The sequence below is a fragment of the Chiloscyllium plagiosum genome, chromosome 5 (assembly GCF_004010195.1).
Source record: "Chiloscyllium plagiosum isolate BGI_BamShark_2017 chromosome 5, ASM401019v2, whole genome shotgun sequence".
Lineage (NCBI taxonomy): Eukaryota > Metazoa > Chordata > Chondrichthyes > Orectolobiformes > Hemiscylliidae > Chiloscyllium > Chiloscyllium plagiosum.
The window spans coordinates 69482759-69503993 of NC_057714.1; the positions used below are offsets into that span (position 1 = coordinate 69482759).

Consider the following 21235-nt stretch of genomic DNA (forward strand, 5'->3'; position numbering starts at 1 on the left):
ACCCTCTGTCTTCTACCTTTGAGCCAGTTCTGTATCCAAATGGCTAGTTCTCCCTGTATTCCATGAGATCTAACCTTGCTAATCAATCTCCCATGGGGAACCTTGTCGAATGCCTTACTGAAGTCCATATAGATCACATCTACCGCTCTGCCCTCATCAATCTTCTTTGTTACTTCTTCAGAAAACTCAATCAAGTTTGAGAGACATGTTTTCCCACACACAAAGCCATTTTGACTATCCCTAATCAGTCCTTGCCTTTACAAATACATGTACATCCTGGCCCTCAGGATTCCCTCCAACAACTTGCCCATCACTAAGGTCCAGCTCACCGGTCTATAGCTCCCTGGCTTGGCTTTACCGCTCTTCTTAAACAGTGGCACCATGTTTGCCAACCTCCAGTCTTCCGGCACCTCACCTGTGACTATGATACAAATATCTCAGCAAGAGGCCCAGCAATCACTTCTCTAGTTTCTCACAGAGTTCTCAGGTACTCCTGATCAGGTCCTGGGGATTTATCCACCTTTAGCCGTTTCAAGACATCCAGTATTTCCTCCTCTGTAATATGGACATTTTGCAAGATGTCACTATCTTTTTCCCCACAGTCTATATCTTCCATATCCTTTTCCACAGTAAATACTGATGCAAAATACTCCTTTAGTGTCTCCCCCATTTTCTGCAGCTCCACACAAAGGCCTCCTTGCTGATTTTTGATTTCTTTTGGGTTTTTTTTTATTCATGTCCATTTTAATCACCGGAACCTGCTTTACAATCAAGTGGGTTAAAATATGAAGAAAATTTTTTAAAAAATTAACTATGACCACTCTTCACCTGGTTATAACACCTATAACTAACTGCCAACATGAATTAAACTATAACTTGTTACCTACGAAAGACTTTTCTAGCTAAACCAGAAGTTGTTGCTCTCCACCCTATTTGTCCAAGTGAGCCATGTAGTTTCCAACACTTCACCAGCAAATATCACCATAAGCAACAGCTCACTGCAGCCTGAGCTGGCATGACCATACCACCTGGTAGGCAACAGTGCAGATTTAAAATGACAATTCACCCAACAAAAACATGAACAATGGTGTGAGATCTTCCAACTCAACTTCAAGTTGCCTGCTCATACAGCACAGTGACTGGTTGATTCCTTAATTTCCTTTCACAACAGGTGCAGTCTTCCAAGATGTGCAGAGAAATAGAGAATGAGTGTAAGATCCTGCTCCTTTTGTTGCAAAATAATTTCATTTCACTTCTCTAACGGACAAGAGTAGCTGTTGAAAGAGTTCATTTGTGGATTCCAGAGTCTTGCACTATTGCCCTTCCAAGCAACATATTCACACTCAGACTTGCATAATCAATTCATGAAATGTGAAAACCAAATTAAAACAGCAGATGCAATTTTTTGATGCCGACTTAGTTGTCTGGTTTCAAAATTTTAGAAAAAGGGGACATTTCACTTCAGATGGTTTACAGTACTCTAGATGACTTCCTGGACTTGCCTCAATCATAGGCAAGCAACCCTGGCATCCATTTTACCTCAAAGTTTATCTTCTTTTAAAAAAGATTTTAGTCCATGAGAGGTCTCAGGTATGAAAATCAGGTGATAGAACTTACATTCTGAGTGCCTATATTAACAGGAAGGTCACAAAGCAAAATATTAATTTAACAAAATGTAAATTCTAAATGGAATTAAACTACAACTTGTGCTGAACTTTATTTCTCTTTAGTTACCATTGCTATTTGTAATAAACACAAGTAATGAATCATTATGAATAATTAATAATAGGAGAAATGTATTAAGATAGAACACTGTTGAAATGGTGCAATTTGGGAATCATTTATCCATGCTCAATACGTTGAATAGTGTTTCAAAAGACGTTATGCCACGACACCACACTCCCCAATCCTCCTTTTCATTCCTATGGCATTACTTGCAACAAAACTTCATTGATCATTTTAAAACATTGCATCCCTATCTACCCAAACCATGGGTTGAGTCAGTCATTAAATGAAATAATTCAGGACCGAACCGTACAAGGCAAAATTTCAGTGTTATGATTACCTTTGAACAACTTACATACACAGGACATTTAACAGTTGAATGCTTCAAGGCAGATCAAGCACAAATTAATAAAAAACCTTTTTGCATCTTTTATAGCTTGGTATCAAGAGGAGACACTTGGAAAGATGCATAAAGATGTTATGAAAGAGGTAAATTTTAAAGGGTATCTTCAAATGAGTGAGATAAAAGACAATATGGTTTGGGAATGTAATTCCAATTTTTAGGGCGAAGCCAGCTAACAGCATGACTGCCAGTGATGGTGTGATTAAAATCAAGGAAGTCTAAGAGGCCAGAATTAGAGTTGGTCAAAACCTCTGAGGCTTAAAGCTGTAGGCAGGTCCACTGATAGAAAAAGGCAAGGTCACAAAGGAACATAGACAAAAACTGCACAATAGCACATAACATCAAGTGTGGCATTTTATGGTCTTTTATAGCCAGAAAAATAGGTGTATTGTATATTACAGTAAAATGTTACCTTCTCGGATTGCTGTGAATGGGGTTCCTTCCTCTTCTTGTAGCCTGATGACCTTTAAAGCTACCAACTTCCCGTGCACTCTGAGATAAGAAAATATTAGTATCAGTTAGTCGACCAAAACACAAATTCCTTTAGTGAGAGGATACTTCTTGCTAAACCGTTTTCTTACAAAATTTTCAAATAGCTCTGCTTTCTTGAAGTACTGTTATTTTTATTTTCTTCTCAAACATTAGTTTAATTAAAATGTTAAAATATAAATATACATACAGCTGTTTATACAAAGGTCAAATTTGGTAGAAACCAGTTTCAATCATAATAGAGGATTTCAATCTGACATCAACAAATAAGTAACTCTTCTATCTGTAGTGCAGATCCCTAAAACACAACACAAGGCTTATTCCTTATGTTCTAACAGCAGGACTAAGCAATCTCCAGTTCGACTTCAGAGGGCATGACATTCACAATTTCCACCATGAAAACAGTCCGGTTAGTGAAATTATCAACTGACCACACTTTTTGTCAGGGCAGACCATTTGCACTTGAAAGTTAAAGTGATGAAGTATCGGATTGTGCACAGCCACTCCACACACTATTTGTGGTTTTCTCAAAGTACATGAATTATACTCAGACAAGTTCTTAAAAGTTGTTACTCAGCTTCAGTATCAAAATATCTTCCATTAACCCGAGTGCTTCTCAAAACACTTTGGAACAACAGTGACGTGATGGTGAGCTTTTGTTAGACTCGTGATATTTTTTTTAAAAACTCTTGCGCTGAGACCTTCTACTGGAGAAATACTGGCTCAAGACATCTTCTTAATGCCTCAACCCCAGTTCAGTTTGTAGTGGGATCGCATCAAAAAATATGCCAGAAACGGCAATGTCTCATGGTTGTATAATGTTCAGTACCATTCACAAGTGCTCAGATACTTAAGCAGACCTGGATAATATCCAGGTTTGGCCTGAAAAAGTGACAAGTAACATTCATACCAATGACCATATCCAACAATCACTGCTTCACATTCAAATCGTGTAATTAACTAATCCCTCACTGACATCATCCTGGGGGTTATCATTGGCCTGAAACCAAATCCATAAACATTTACTCTCTCTATCACAGACTCTCAGTAGCAGTAGTGTGTATTATTTACAAGATGCACTGCAGAAATTGAAAGATCTTTAGATAGCCCCTTCCAAACCCATGACCACTTCCCTCGAGGAGAAGTACAGTAGACACATGGGAACACCATGTTCAAGAACCCCTGAAAGCTACCCACCACCCTGACTTGGAAATACATTGCCCTTCACCGTCACTGGGTCAGAATCTTGGAATTTCCTCCCTAAGGGCATTGTGGGTCGACATCAAATGGATTGTAGCAGCTCAAGGCAGCAGCTCATCACCACCTTCAAGGCTGACTAAATGATGGCCAAGACAACAGCACATACATTGCGTGAAAGAAAATTTGAGCAAGCTCTCAGGAATGAACTACACCAAAGAGTGAGCTTGCTGCTGAACATGAGCAAAGTTATCCAGTGGAGTATCAAAGGAAAAAGGAAACAATTAAAGCAAAAGTTGCCTGAAAAGTACATTAATTGTCCTTTTGGATTGGGCTTACACCAAGATTAGGCTCTTTTGTATGTAATGTTTTATAGACTGCAGAGCAGTAAACGAGACCGCAAACAAGATTTTAAATTGAACTGCTTACCAATGCGATCACATAATGAACACAAGGTAAAAATGATTGACAGTGAAAGAATAAAGTCCATCTTCTATTTCATTCACTGTCATCATTATTGGTTAAAGGAAGCTGGCACCCAGCTCATCAGATACACCCGAACCAACATCTCATTTTTAAAGCTACTTTTGCTGGAAGCATGAATCAGCTGACAGAAGGCTGTATCCTGGAGAGGAATTGATACTGTTTATGCAGATGTAAAATAGTGACTGCAGCTCACAGAGTCAGATATCTGAATCCATTACAATATTTATCAGCAGGAAGAATTTTAGAATTCTCCAGTTATCGCGGATTTCAGCATCCCCCACTGAGAAGTTCAGATTCTAAATTATAGACGAGCAAACAGCTTTGAGAATAGCACAGAAAAAACAGAAACACATCACTGACATTCAGTGCCATGATTCTTTGTTTAAGCATACACCAACCTACAATTTTCCAGACTGTGAAAAAAATGAAGATATCAGACACAGCAACAAAAATGGGAGGGTAGGTAGCAATTTATTTTTTATAGCTCTAACTTCACTGTACTGCTCGCGTGTCTACCATTGATTGCTGGCACGGCAGATTTTGTTTTAAGATGATGAGGAAAAAAGAAATGGGCTTATAAGAAGCTCAAAGTCCAGATGTTTTCAGAAAAAACCTGTGCTGCAGTTGAACCAGGTATTTATACGGACAAAGTTATTGATTCCAAACAATGACACCGTATCAGCCATGACTGAAGCCACAATGTAAATGAAAATATAGCCCCACAATTCTATAACATCTTAGAAAAGCCAAGTATGAAACTGAACCATAAGGCTCCCAAGTTCAATCATGAGTTGACTGAGTTATCAAACTTAGCCATAAAGAACACAAAAATTAGTGACAGCAAATCAGAACCAAAACAAAATACTGCAAGTCAATGTTCAAAATGTAAAACCAAAACAGAAAATATGTAAGAAATGAGAGAAGGAGCAGAACTTGACTACTCTTTGGAAATAAGGTACGGTAAGTGATGGAGGTGTTAGTGTGGGAACCATGATGTGGAGGTGCCAGTGTTGAACTGGGGTGAACAAAGTTAAAAATCACAACACCAGGATATGGTCCAATTGTTTATTTGGAAATAAAAGCTTTCAGAGCACTACTCCTTCATCAGGTAGCTAGTGGGGCAGGATCATAGGACACAGAATTTATAGTAAAAGATCACTGTGTCATACAACTGCTGCAATGTATTAAACAAACCTAGATTGCTGTTAAGTCTTTAATCACTTAGAATGGGGTTGCAGGCTTTAATTCATTATTGTGTACAATTCTGGTCTCCTTCCTATCGGAAAGATGTTGTGAAACTTTAAAGGGTTCAGAAAAGATTTACAAGGATGTTGCCAGGGTTGGAGGATTTGAACTATAGTGAGAGTTTGGAATAGGCTGGGGCTGTTTTCCCTGGAGCGTCGGAAGCTGAGGGGTGACCTTATAGAGGTTTACAAAATTATGAGGGGCATGGATAGGATAAATAGACAAAAAGTCTTTTCCCTGGGGTTGGGGAGTCCAGAACTAGAGGGCATAGGTTTAGGGTGAGAGGGGAAAGATATAAAAGGGACCTAAGGGGCAACTTTTCCATGCAGAGGGTGGTAGGGGTATGGAATGAGCTGCCAGAGGACGTGGTGGAGGCTGGTACAACTGCAACATTTAAGAGGCATTTGGATGGGTATATGAATAGGAAGAGTTTGAAGGGATATGGACCAGGTGCTGGCAGGTGGGACTAGATTGGGTTAGCATATCTGGTCGGCATGGACGGGTTGGACAGAAGGGTCTGTTTCCATGCTGTACATCTCTATGACTCTATGACTCTATAATATGAAAATATACTCCATCACACTCGTGCATGCACTCTATCAAGCGCACACATGCCCACACTCTGTCCCTGTCTCTCTGTTTCTCTCTTGCTCTCTCTCTTGGATGGTCAGCTTTAGCCACAGCAGCTGTGTAGGGCTAGTGTAGGTTAGGTGGGCTTGGATCGGCGCAACAGAGGGCCAAAGGGCCTGTACTGCGCTGTATTCTTCTATGTTCTAAAGATTGGAAACAGAATTTGATACAAATAAATGTTTTATTTGTACGGACACGATTTGGGCCTCAGTGGATTAGTTTGAGGATATTATTTATCATTTGGTTTAAACTGGCGTCGTGCCTGGCAGAGTTAAAACATTGTTTGTAAATTATAAATAAATGTTCTGGAAATTATGAAGAACATCCCAACCCAAAGTGTTTTACTCTCATGAACACCATATTCTTGCATTTTCAATTATATTAGTTATGATCAGTGAGAAATGCCAAGTGAATGATCCATCTCGGACTCCTCCAGTGGTCCCCAGTAGTACAGATATCAGTCTTCAGCTAATTGGATTCACTCGATGTGATATCAAGAAACAGTTGAAACATTGGATATTGCACAAAGCTATAGGCCCTGAGAACATCCCGGCAATAGTACTGAAGACTTGTGCTGCACAACTTGCTACTCGCCTAGCCAAGCTATTCCAGTACAGTTATGAAACGGTCATCCACCCGACAAATGTGGAATATTGCCCAGGTATGTCCTGTACATAAAAAGGACAAATTCAACCAGACAATTACGACCCCATCAGTCTACTCTTGATCATCAGTAAAGTGATGGAAGGTATCATCAACAATGCTATCAAGCAGCACCTGCTTAGTAATGCCCAGTTTGGGTTCCAGCAAGGCCACTCAGCTCCTGATCTCATTACAGCCTTGGTTCAAATATGGACAAAGATGCTCAATTCCAGAGGTGAGACTGACAGCCCTTGACGTCAAGGATGCATTCGACCCAGTGTGGAATCAAGGAGCCCTATCAATGGGTATCTGTGTACAAAGTCTCCACTAGTTAGAGTCATACCTGACACATGGGAAGATTGTTGTAATTGTTCCAGATCAGTCATCCTCAGGGTAGTATCTTATACCCACCATCTTCAGCTTCACCATCAATGACCTCCTCTCCATCATAAAGGACTGAAGTGAGGATGTTCATGCAGTGTTCAGCGCCATTCACGACTCCTCAGAAACTGAAACAGTCCATGTTCAAATGCAACAATACCTGGAGAATACCCAGGGTTGGGCTGACAAGTGACAAACAACATTTATGCCACTCAAATGCCAGGCAATGACCATCTCCAACAAGAGACAATCTAACCATCGCTCCTTGACATTCAGTGGTGTTACCATCACTGAATCCCCCACTATCAATGTCCTGGGGGTTGCCATTGATCAGAAACTCAACTGGACTAGTCACCTAAACAGAGTGGCTACAAGAGGTCAGAAGCAAGGAATACTGCAGTGAGTAAACCCCCCAACTCCTAAAAGCCTGTCCACCATCTACAAGGCACAAGTCAGGAGTGCAATGGAATACTCTCCAGTGGCCTGGATGAGTGCAGCTCTAACAACAAAGGAAGTTTACACCATCCAGGACAAAACAGCTCACGTGACTGGCATCACATCCACAAATATCTACTCCCTTCAACACTAATGCTCAGTAGCGGCAGTGTTTACTATCCAGAAGATGCTCTGCAGAAATTGACCAAAGATCCTTTTGACAGCACCTTCTAAACCCATGACTACTTCTGTCTTGAAGGACAAGGGTAGCAGTCACATAGAAAAATCACTCCCCACACGTTTCCCCTCCAAGCCACTCACATCCTGACTTGGAACATATCACTGTTCCTTCACTCTGGTCAAAATCCAGGAATTCCCTTCCTAAAAGCACCGAGACTAGCTACAGCACATGGATAGCAGCTGTTTGAGAAGGCAGTTCATCGTCACCACCTTAAGGGCAATAGGCACAGGCAATAAATGCTGCTCCAGCCAGCGATACCTAGATCCCATTCGCGAATTAAAACATTATCTGCTGTATATCGGTGGGAGACGTTCTTTTGTTTATCTTTACTGTCATAAATAGAATTCTAATGTATATTAACACCACAGAGGGGAGAAAAAAAAAACATCTTCACAATTTGCTACACATACATTTATAAGAAAATATCAGTAGGGCATAAATCGTTTCTCCCAGCCCAAATTTTCAATGTGTCCCTATCATTAACTGTAACAATTGTGACACTTGGTTGGCCCCTTAATTACAGCCTCTACTTGAGGGATTTCGTCATTTAATGCCAGAAAAAAAAAATCAAAGAATTTATACTTTTATTCATGCTGCTACAGTGGCTTAGTGGTTGTTGCTATTATTCAAGATTACTTCACTTTCAAGGTCTTAGCAACAGTTTTACATACAGGGAGTATAAACCATGACAATGATGTAGCATAGAAAAAATTTACACTTGATGCTAGTTTAAGATTAAGGCAAGAACTATCAATTATCTCAGAATGGATCAGAAACACTAGATTGCTTCAGTAATCTCAAATTTCCAGCACAGAAGTTAGCTATTTGTCTTGTTGGTTCTGATATGCCAGTCAGTCAAAAATTTTTGCTTTTTCTTTTCCATTCATATTTCTACAATTCCTCACCTTCCATACCTGTTCTTTTAAAACAACTTATAGGATAGATCGACAGTAACTTTCCAAATTACAGTGTTCCAGATCCAGAACATTCAAGGAAAAGAATGAGCTCATCTGCCTCATAGTCTTACACCCACCATTTTGAATTCATGATCTTTACTGACTGACCTAACTTCCAAAGGAATTTTCTCCCTACTCCCTGAAGCTCGACTGTCCCATCTCTTGTTTGCTCCAAGGAGAACATTCCCAGTATTTCCACAAACCTGAAGCTATTCATTTCTATAAAATTCAGGTGCCTTTTGTTTTTAAATTCCTTCCCCAGAAGTGATCCAAAAGGCTAGCACTTACTGCCCATCCTGAATTGTCTACAGTAACCGATGGTGCTCCCATCTTTTCTGAAGTATGGTACTCTGAACCCTGTCCAGTATTCCAGGTGAAGCTTAACTACCACTGATTTATATTTGAATCATTGGATTACAGAAAATGGATCACATACAGACACAGTCACACAGCCTGCTAGATCAGTGCTGGTTCCAGCCTAATCTCATTTTGTGTCATTTTTTTGGGCAGATACTTAAAATCTATCTTTCCATGTTCAGCCTTCCAAAGTTCAGCACCTTACACTTACCATTGGATTCATCTGCTACTTTTCTTTCCACTTCACTATCCTGTCTATATTAAACACAAAACCAAAACACTCGTCATCGTGACCTATGGCGCTGCCACCTTTCATAAAATCCATTAACTTTACAAACCTGCTGCATTCGTGTCCATGTCATACATAAAGATTGGAGGGGGATATGGACTTGGATCATCTTTGGGAGAAAACTATGTCCCAATCTGAAAAATATCATATTTGCTTCCTGTCACTGAACCAATATTGTATTCATTGTTATTTTTCCCTCAACTTTATGTGCTACCACCTACTTAATAAGTACACACTATACAACTTTCTCTATAAAGCTTTTAAATGTCCAACTACAACACTGACTCCTTTCCTTGATTATCCTTCTATTACCTCAGCATTCAAAACGAGGCAGCCAGATGTCACATGCCTTTAACAAATGCATGCTGCCTACCTTAGATTAACATATGTCTTGTCAAACGAAAGCTCAGTTTATCCTCAATAATGACACCAACAGCTTTTCTAGCTTTCCTATCTCACACGTTCGACTGATTTGTCTGTAATAACTTGGTTTATCCCACCCCTGCTTCTTACATACTCTAACACTGCCAATCTTTCAGTTCTCCGGCACTACTCCTGTGCCCAAACAGTAAAAAAAAGATTAATTCCTCTGCGATTTGTACCATTTCTTCAATGAGCAAACTAGGATGTGCTCCCTCTAGACCTGCAATGATAGCTCCATCTGATGTTTTTGTGTCCATAAATTCTCTAATTCTAACTCTCAAATGATCTGTTTCCTTTCTAAAGGCAGATGTAAAGTACTTATTTAATATTTTGACTATGTGATTATTTCCCCATGTACCTTTAACAGATGCAACCTTTCCCCCAACTAACTACATGAACTTCATATGATTATTAAAAAATCCAGTGTAATATTGCCTGTTAATTTTTCCCGGAACTTCCCCATTTTCCACATTAACTTCTTCAAACTCTGCTGTAGTTTGCACATTCTTATAAGTTATTAACAGAATCTTGCTCTTTGCCTCGAACATAAGCCTCTTCTTCCTGCTTTATTTTGAGCTATATTTATTATCCAGGGAAGAGGAGTTTTCATTTCTCTCTTCTCGCCCTCAAAAAAGGAATAACTACATTTGTAGCCTGCCCTCCTTTCTCTGAATGCCCTCCTTACTGCTTCATCCTGGAGTTTTGTTTCTATCCATTTGCACTGACTTTATTTCAACATCACTAAAATTAGGTCTTGAACAATTGTACATTTTCAAACTTAACATCTTCCAGTCTCTTCCAGCTCTCGTGATCATAATTAGCTGGATGTTCTCTAATTGTAACTTGTAAACCTGGAATTTCTTCACTTTGTTTGAAAAAATATCAACCAAGACAGTACAGGACAAATCCTTTTTCTGTATTGTGAAGTTCTAGAAAAGGGGAATTAAAATCTCCTAATTAGCTAGCCATTCATTTTCATTCCAACTTAAATGTCATTCTTATTTCAATGGAAAAAGAGTTGAAAACAGGGGTTCCAGAGTTACAAATGTCCAATTTATGAATGCTTGCATTTATGAACACAATCTCAAACAGGGCTGTAATTTTAAAGATCTGATGACATACAAACATTTAAATGTATTTATGAATGGCTATTTTACATTGGCTTGAATTCCAACTTGCGTTCAAATCGACTTGCAAATGTACTTGAGAATGAAACAGTTTTGAAACCTCAGCACCGCTTGTATGATATCCTAGGTGTTTATTTTCTTTCTATCCAGATGCTCAGAGGTTATTAGAAACCAACCAGATATAATGCACAATTGAAATGACATGCTACAATAAGCTTGTTCAATTAATGTGGATAAAGTTGACCTCCTTTTCCCCACTCATCTTAGATGTTGATATATAATTAATGTAAAACAAATAAAATATATTGCAACTGAAGTCTAAATATTTGGTGCAACTGTAAAAATTGCTAAACTAAAATAATACCAAACAAAAAGTTCAAACATCTTTCTTGACTCAGGGGCGTAAGTTGAATTTTAAGATCAGAATAGAAATTGCTGGCAACAGACAACCAACTCAACATCATCTGTGAAGAGGAAATGAAACACACGTGTCTTTGTAGCACTGCCTTCCACAACCTCATGATATCTCAAAGCAAAGCAGTATACAGCCAAAGTATCCTTTAAATGTAACTGTTCTTGTACACAACATATCAGTCAATTTGCACATAAAGGTCCACAAACACAGATGATAGCCAAATAATCTGTTTCAGGGATAAATGGTGCCCAAAACGGAGGAGATAATTCTCCAACTCCCCTTAAGAATATTAAAAGAATTTTTTTTTGTTACACCCAGCAAACAAAGTAGTTCTCACTTTAGCATCTCATCCAAAAAGCAACATTTCAAACAGCAAAGAACTCCATCAATCTGAGTATTTAAGCAAATTCTGAACACATTTCTAGAGTGGTGTTGAGCATTCAGATCCTGAGGCAAGTTGCTATAGCTGAACCAGGATTTACCACTACACATAACTTTGATCAAAAAGCACTTTCTTTACAAATGTAGATGGCCCTGTTTTGTATACTGAGCAATGTTTGCATATGCTGAAGTCCTTCAGTGTCTTAATTTATTTTGCAACCTAACCAATTTATATACTTAATGTTTTTAAATGCATAATTTCATAAACAATATTCCTTTAGATGCAGGTTTATTCCAGGATTTGAAATTTTAATTAGAATATCTACAGAGTGGACAAAGTTAAAAAAATCACACAACACCGGGTTATAGTCCAACAGGTTTAATTGGAAGCACACTAGCTTTCAGAGCGTTGCTCCTTCATCAGGTGATATCACCTGATGAAGGAGTAACGCTCTGAAAGCTAGTGTGCTTCCAATTAAACCTGTTGGACTATAACCTGGTGTTTTGTGATTTTTTAACTTTGTCCACTCTGTAGATATTCTAATTTTATACACCCCAGTCCAACACCTGCATCTCCAAATCATGACTACAGAGTGGAAGCAAGCAATTCAGCCCATCAAGTCTACTCTGACACTCTGAAGAACATTCCACCCAGAATGTCCCCTTACCCTTCCCCTGCATTTCTTTGGTTAATTCACCTAGCCTGCACATCCGTGGGACTGTAGGAAACCAACAGTCATGGGGAGAATATGCAAACTCCACTCTGGACAATCACCAAAGGCCGGAATCAAATCCAGTGCTGAGAGGGAGCAGTGCTAATCACGAAGCAGCCGAGGATATTATCATACATTACAACAAACATCAAAATAACAAACATTAATTTTATATCATGTTACATTAAATCTATAAATTCTAGTCTTTACCAACATGACAAGAAGAGTTAAATTTAAACAATTTTTCAGATAAAAAAAAAAGGGCAGGATAAGATGATATCATGGTTGCAAGAAACATGAGGAGTGCACACAATTGGCAGAGCAAGGTTAATATAATGCTTAGAGATCAGATATCCCAAATGCTGTCAAATGTGAAACTTTTGAGGTACAGTCATTGCTATCATCGAGGAAAGACGGTAGTCATTTTGATCACAAGAACATCCTACAGCCAACAGTAAATCCAAACCAAGCAAGCTTACTTATGTTATTTCAGAGATAACTATTAGCCAGACCACTAGTGATTGATTTTCTGATTTTCAAAAGAGTGCGCCCTGGCTTTTTACATCCAGCCCAAGGGCTTCTTAAGACCTTGGTTTAACCCCTTGCTGAAAAGATAATAGTTTTCAACAGTGTAACACATTCTCAGTATTGCACAAAATGTCAGCCTGGCCCCAGATGGAGATGTGTACATGTAACAGCTTGAGTCAAAGTCAAAGTGTTGTCAACTGACAGTTGACACCTAGAATACAATTCAACCAAACGATCATACAAAATCAAAACACTTACTTGCTTTTTCCTTTATACACTGTGGCATAGGACCCTTCGCCTAGTTTTTCTAATTTTTCATACGAGTCAGCTTTTCCAAATTTAGGGCTCGTTGGCTAAAAGGGGAAAGAAAAGGAATAGATTTGAAGCAACAGTTCAACTTTCAGAAGTTAACACTTTTATACTTCAGAATTATTTCAAAATGTACCAACATAATGTATACTTCATGGTGACATCATTAACCGAGATAAAGGAATGAATCTCAACTGTATAAAATTGGCAAGAATAACATTGTTGCATCGCATAACTATGATAATTCCAACTTTTATAAAATGGACACCAGGTGTTTATGAAGTGGAAGCAGAAAATACTGGAAAGGTGCAGGGTGGCGGCTGTTGTCAGATCCTCAGTATGGACGGAGGACAGATGAACATCCTCCTCCAGTCTCTGGGATTTGGCTCCATTTGATTTCTCAAATAGTGTCATATTGCCCTCACCTCTCTCAAAGTCTCAGCTCTCCACCTAATGCATGCTCATACATTCCAATCAATACCCTGAGCCACACCCAATAGCCTCATACCCTATAACCTCATCCACCCCGGTAGCCCTTTACTAGCTGTGTCAATATGATGCAAACTGATGCCAATTTATGGTTTCCACTCACCACTCTTATTTTTAAATTGTATTCCATAGTTCTCTCACCCACAAGGTGAAATATCCTTTCAACATCCACTCTGTCAAGTCCCCTCAGATTCTGATATGTTTCAATAGGATTGTGCCTCATATTCTACTGAATATGAATGAATTCAGGATCAAGCTACCTAACCTTCCCTCAAATGCATCTCGCCATATCGGTAATCACTCAGGTGAACCTCTCAAAATCCCTTCCAATGAAGGTATTTCCCTTCTGAAATATGGAGATCAAAACTATACATAGTACTTCTGATATCATCACACCAATACTCTATAACTGTAGCTAAGCATCCTTATTTCAATAGTCCAGTCTCCTAATGATCATCATATTTGACATCCTAACCTGTTATTTTACATGGCATACTAATATTGTGATTCAAGTACCAGCATACCTGGATCCCTCTGTACCACAATTCTGCAATGTTTCTCATTTAAACCACATGCTGTTTTTTGATTCTTATTGACAATAAGGACTAGTTCAGTTTCCAACATTATATTCGATTGGCCATATTTTTGCCTGTTCCTTTAAAACATCTATAGGAATATAGCACAATTATGCTTTCTTGACAGCTTAGAGTTCTATCTATCCTTGAATTATCAAGAAACGTAGCAACCATACATTTAAACCTTTCAGTCAAGTCATTCATACAAATTATAAATAGTTGAGGCCCCAGCACTAAATCTTGTGACAGGCCACTAGTCACAGCTTCTCCAGTTGAAAATGACCAATGTCCGTCTGTCTATTTCCAGACAGGCAAGAAATCCTTTATCCATCTTAATATGTTACCTCCACAAAATGAGTTTTAATATTTTGCAGCAACCTTTGATGTATGACAGTGTTAAGCGTCTTCTAGAAATTTAAGTACATGACATTGACAAATTCCTTTTTTCCACGTTGCTTGTTACTTCCAAAAAGAACTCCAGCATGTTGGTCATATATGATATCCCTTTCACAATGTCCTGTTACATTGGGATTAAAGTGAACCAGTAAGACCGCTTTAATAATAGATTAGTGTTGACACCACTGTTTTTCTTCGTTTTTGGTTTGGAACAAAGAGCTAAGGCAAGAGTTTTGGTCTTTGAGCAGCAGCTTGCTTTAAAGAAAGGCATGAAGGACAAAAACTGATAATGGTTTCCCGGAACCAGCCTGGAAGGTTAATTGGAGGTTGATTGTTGTTCTCAGAATACTCTAGACATTTCTGCATCCAAGATGTGTTATGCTCAAGGATGAGCAGATGCTTTGACGTTAGAAGGGAGGCCAATGCTGACCAGTCAAAGAACGTTGAAACCAAAAGAAAAGCTATACTTTGATTTTTTTTTTTCGTTAGGCAGAAGGCAATGTGGCAATGAAAGCTGCTGGGCAGAGTTCTAGTTGCTCTATAGTTATCCTGGAGTTATCAAATTATTGAAAGTTGAGAAAAAAATCCCAGTTTAGAAGGATTTTGTGATTATTCCTCTGAGCATGCTGGAAACTATTCTCATGAATTGGAATTATTCACAAGCAAATAAACCGCATGTATTGTTTAAATTCTGAAGTCACCATAAACTGAGGATTTCTGAAGGACCAGGCTCCCGTCATGGAACCACTGAATTGACAAATTTACAATTTTTTAAAAAATTATTCCTTAACAATGTCTAACTAGGAGAAACGATTTGGAGACGCCGGTGTTGGACTGGGGTGTACAAAGTTAAAAATCACAATACCAGGTTATAGTCCAAAAGTTTAATTGGAAGCACTAGCTATCAGAGCACTGCTCCTTCATCAGGTGGTTGTGGAGTACACAATTGTAAGACATAGAATTTACAGCAAAAGTTTACAGTGTGTTGTGATTGAAATTATACATTGAAAAACACCTTGATTGTTTGTTAAGTCTCTCGTCTGTTAGTATGATCATGTTAGTTTCACTTCTTTCATATATAAATCACAAAACTTCTTTTATAAAAAGTTACAGTCTCAGGTGAACTTTAACAATTGGTGTAAGCCCAGATTATGTGTTGCATAATTGGCCCCCATGTGCTGTTGTCTGTGCCATAATGTTTAGACTGATTCTAACCTAAAAAATGAATTAACAGAATCTTACATGGATTCATACAGTTTTTGAGCAAAGTACAATGTAACTCTGCAAGTACAACTTCACCGCACAAAAATGGGTGTGTAGGTGGGTTAGTGTGCATGTGTGTGTGTGCGCGCGCACGCACGTGGCGTGGGGGAGTTGAGTGTCTGTGTGTGTGTTTTATATATATATATATATATATAAAAAAGTGTGTGAGTGAGTGAGTGTGTAAAAGGGGTCTAAGCCTGTGAGAGGGTGCATGTGTAGACAGTGTGGCGATTATGATCGAAGACAACAGGGTTTAAAGCACAGACATTAGACTACCATGTTGGTTAACTTAGCTCTACTAAAGTTAGTCTTAATAATAAATATAAGCTACAAATTTGGTTTCTAATATGTGGTGCACATTGTACAGTCTGGTTAGGAGTTGTTGAGTGATTTTGAGGATCACTGAACAATTTTACTGTGTTACAAATCCAAAGATAGAGAGGCTGGTAAAAATACAACATTGAAAAGGCATCTGGATAGCTACATGAATAGGAAGGGCTTAGATGGTTATGGGCCAAATGCTGGCAAATGAGAAGAGATCAGCTTGGGATATCTGGTTGGCACAGATGAGTTGGACCGAAGGGTCTGCTTTTGTGCTGTATGGCTTAATCTACAAAGGGTAGTGTACTAGCAGAGATTAAAGATGTGCTAACAGATAGAAAACACAATGGGAATAAACAGGTCATTGCTCACACTGACAGGCTGTGACGAGTGAATTCTGCAAGGATCAGGTCTTAGACACCAGCTGTCCACAATGTCAATAATCTGATAGGAGGGAACAAACATAATATTTCCAATTTGCAGAAGAAACAAAGTGAGTTGTGAGGAAGTTATAAAAGCAGCTTTAGGGGGAATTAGACAGGCTTAGTGAGTGGGCAAGAACATGACAGATGGAATTTAGGGAGCAAAAGTGTAAAGTTCTCTCATTTGGTAAGGAGGACATATTTGCAGAGTTTTCGACCACACAAGTTTACATGTTAATATACCTAGGTGCCCTTATTAATAGGTCACAGAAGGCTAACATTAAGGTGATGAATTGAATGTTACCTTTATTGCAAGAGGATCAGACTATTGGAGAAGTGAAGTCATATCAATTATATAGAAGCTTGACTAGACTGCACCCGGAGTAGCGCATGCAGTTTTGGTCTCATTACCTCAGAAAGGATATTATTGATGTTGAGGTAGTGCAATGAAGGTTCACCAGACTTCTTCCCAGGATAATGGGTCTATCCTATACATGTGACTTGGGCGAACTACGCTTGTTTTCTCTCAAATTTTGAGGAATGAGAGGTTCTGTCATTGAAACTCAGAAAATACTTGAGGGATTGATATCACAGGTGCGGTTTAGATGCTTCCACTAGTTGGGGAGCCTATAACCAGGAGGTAGGAAGATTTGGGAGGATATGGGCTGGGTGCTGGCAGTTGGGACTAGATTGGGTTGGGATATCTATTCGGCATGGACGGGTTGGACCGACGGGTCTGTTTCCGTGCTTATATATCTCTATGACTCGATGACTGAGCAGAGGAAAATTCCTCTTACTCAGAGGATTGAGAATCTTTGGAATTATTTATATCAGAAAACTATGGAAGCTCAAACAGAATGCTGGAGAAACCCAACAGATCTGGCAGCATCTGGCAAGCCAAAAGCAGTGTCAACATACTGAGGGTAGTACAACTTCTTCAGAAACAAAAAAAGCTGTGAAGTCATATCAGACTCCTAAAGTTAACTCTATTGCCAAACATATGCTGCCAGACTAAAGTTTCTCAAGTGTTCTGTGCATTTCCTTCAGATTTGCAGCAGTGTTTTGCCTTTCTAACTGTGGAAGCTCAGTCTTTGAATCTGCTTCAGATTATTGTTGGATTTTGGATTCTCAATGGTGTCAAGATAATCATGAGCAAAAAGCAATGAAGTGTTCAGTCACCCATGACCATATTAAATGGTTCGATATGCTGAAAAGCCTTCCCTTACTCCTATACTCTCCACTTGCATGGAAGAGTGCAGCTCCAAGAACACTCAATTAGCTCAACACTATCCAGGACAAAAGTTACCTTCATGATTACTACAACATTCACCTTTAAAAAGGTCTGAACATTCATTCGCTCTATCACTGGGGCACAGTAGTAGCCTGCACCATCCACAAGATGCACTGCAGCTACTCACAATGAATCATGCAACAGCATCTTCCAAACATGCAACCTTTACCATCTAGAAAGACAAGGGCAGCTGACTCAAAGGAACACCACCACCGCCAAGTTCCTCTCCAAGTCACACACCTGCCTTGAAATGATAACGTCATTTTGTCACTGCGTTAAAATTCTAGAAGTCCATTCCTAACAGAACACTGGGTGCACCTATACCACATGGCCTATAGGAACAGCTCTGCAATATCTTCTGAAGTGCAGAAATGAGTGAATAACAAACATTACCCTTGCCAGTGATCTTGATTTATATCCTGTCATAGAATGGAAACAAAAAAAAAATCCATCTTTTGACAAAATAATGGCACGGATGGGATGCTCTTTGAAAAGGTCGGTGCAAACTTGATGGGTCAAATGGCCTGCATCCACACTGTAGGGATTCAATGATCCATGATTTCCTGAATGATGCTTCAGTCAAAAAGGAAATGCTAAATCAAAATTTAAACACTGTACTTGGTTATCAAATTTTAATATCATAATTCGGCAGCAAAAAAGACTAAGATTAACAAGAGACTTTGCTAAGCTTTCAGCAATAACAGTTAAGATCGCTTTCTTTTCTGCTCATTACTTCTTTCATTCATGCTGCACAATTAGAATCCAGAAGTCCATATCTAGAACAACAGAGACCAGAGAAGAAATGCTGAGGCTGTACAGTGCACCTGTGGAGTCGCATTTGGAGTTCTGTATTTAATTCCAAACACTGTACTGTCAACCTACATGAATGTGTCCGTAAAGGCAAAGACCAGCAACAAAACGGATCCGTGGTGTATGGTAGCTATTAGCCCAGTGCATAGGTATGAGCTAGAGGAATATTACATACATTCAAATCCCAGAATATGGAAAGAAGTGAATAAAACCATCTGGGGAAACCTTTGTGCAGGTATAAAATATTAAAATTACAGCTATAAGGTAAATTCAAAACACTAATTTCAGGAATTAAGACCAGAAAGCAAAATGTAAAATGGAGAAGATCTCCTTTGAAAAAGAGAAATTCTTAGAACATATTATTCTGAATAGAGTTAAATACATTCAGATTATTAAAAATGCAACTGGAATCTATGATAATTTGAGTGACTTTCCTTGCATTCAAGTTTTCCATTTTAAACATGCAGGAACATCCATACCAGTCAGATCATGGTAGAACTATTTTCTACTATTTTGTTCTCAATGGTCTCACTGCCTTATGCTGCTTTAAGTTCACTGGCAATGTACTGTCTAACTTGGCAGAGGTGTTGCTCATTGAGGCTCTGATATATTACAAGTTGCCAGACATCTGAAAATAGGGAGATCAGAAACCATAGGTCACACAGTGTCCTTTTTACTTGGTAAGGATTGGAATAGAGATAAATAAGTCACTTCGTCAAAGAGTTATTAAAATATTCACTACGTTCAACATAAAATGTGAAGAAGGTGGTGAAGAAAGTCATTACCAGGGTAAAATAGGAAAATTGTGGCAAGGTTTTAAAAAGACAACACAACAAAAACTGCAATTCCACATTGGGCTTGGAGAAATTCAAATGAGACTCCAGCAACTCAGTACATTGGTATAGATATAGGAGAATAGCAAAATGTAAATAATGCAAATGTAGTTGAAAAGCAAAATTAAAAATGAGGCCAAAAACTCAAGGTAAAGAAAATATAAAGAGAAACAGGTAAATAAAACATAACCAATAAAAAGGAAACTTAAAAGAAAATCTTATGGAAGCAAGGATTTTATTGAAAGGAAAATTCTGCTGGAACGTAAAAATAGATCCGCTGCAGTAATAAGACCAAACACTACTCAGCACTAAGCTCAACATTTCATATTTTACAAAAGCAGACCTGGATGACCTAGAAAAGCAGACCTAGAAATTAATAAATATAGAGAAAGAAAACAGTAGAGGCTCCAAGCAGAATGCTTTAAACAAAGTTGCCTTAGTTTTACTATACCATAGGGCTACTCTCCCATTAGAGAGACAACTATTGGTGGCTTAACCTAAGTGTCACCATGTCTCAGATGAGGGAAAGGTTGACGAACAAAATCCTTCATGGTAACCTCAGCCATTGCAAGAATTAAAGACACCTCACATTGCGAACCAGCCATCCAATACCAAACTTGTAACACTCTAGGCCTCTGGCACAAAGATGAAGGGATGAAGGGATAAACCAGGTATCAGGCTAAACAAATCTGACTAGCATTATAACAGCTAGATCAGAGTCAACTGCAAAGTAAATTCAACATTTATATTCTTCTAACATTTACATTGAATTAAAATGCCCACGTTTCGGTCAAACTGTAGGTTTTGATTTTACAAGTGACAGACTATTATACTTTTGCAATGCTACCATGTTGGTTGAGTAATATTTTCCTTAGTGCTGTGCCCATGTTGTCAGCACATGGAACTGTTAATGTCAACATGGACTTTTAAAAAAAAAAATTCTGTAATATCTTCTCTTGTGACAGCAAGTAGTTATTCTCTTGATATAGCTTGCAGAACACAGTGGTTTCTATACATCAACAGTGATCCATTCATTACGATTTGTCTGAATCACAGTTTGATTTTGTGAAAGTGAATCTTAATGGAAAGTTTTGCTTTACGATGACCTGATCATTCCTTTGAGAACAGTATGGTTCAGGTTCTCATGCATTATTCATTACCATGAATCATTATTCCAGTGGCACATTATGAGCTACTTTTACACAGGAATGTAAGAAATAGTAACAGAAGTAGGACGTTTGGCCCATCAAGCCTGTTCTATCATTCAACAGCTTCATGGCTGATCTACTGTAGGCTTCAACTTCTCTTTCATGCCTCATCGTAGCCATCAACTGCTTAATATTGCTTATCTACTAATATCCTCTAATTACTTGCAATGATCTAGGCTCCACAACTCTCCAGGTAGCAAATTCTAGACATTCACTACCCTCAGAATTTCTTCACATCTCAAGTTTTAAATGAGC

At 38.7% G+C, this 21235-nt stretch overlaps 1 protein-coding gene across 5 annotated transcripts in view; it reads right to left on the bottom strand.

The window, feature by feature from the left end:
• The window catches only part of cdk14 (cyclin-dependent kinase 14), a 659453-nt gene that overhangs the window by 431724 nt on the left and 206494 nt on the right, over positions 1-21235 (bottom strand). For all 5 annotated transcript variants that reach the window (XM_043690284.1, XM_043690286.1, XM_043690285.1 and 2 more), the window contains 2 exons: positions 13322-13416; positions 2541-2620 (listed from right to left, as the gene is read on the bottom strand). In XM_043690284.1, the coding sequence (XP_043546219.1) occupies positions 2541-2620; positions 13322-13416 (175 nt within the window). The remainder of the gene's footprint in view (positions 1-2540; positions 2621-13321; positions 13417-21235) is intronic.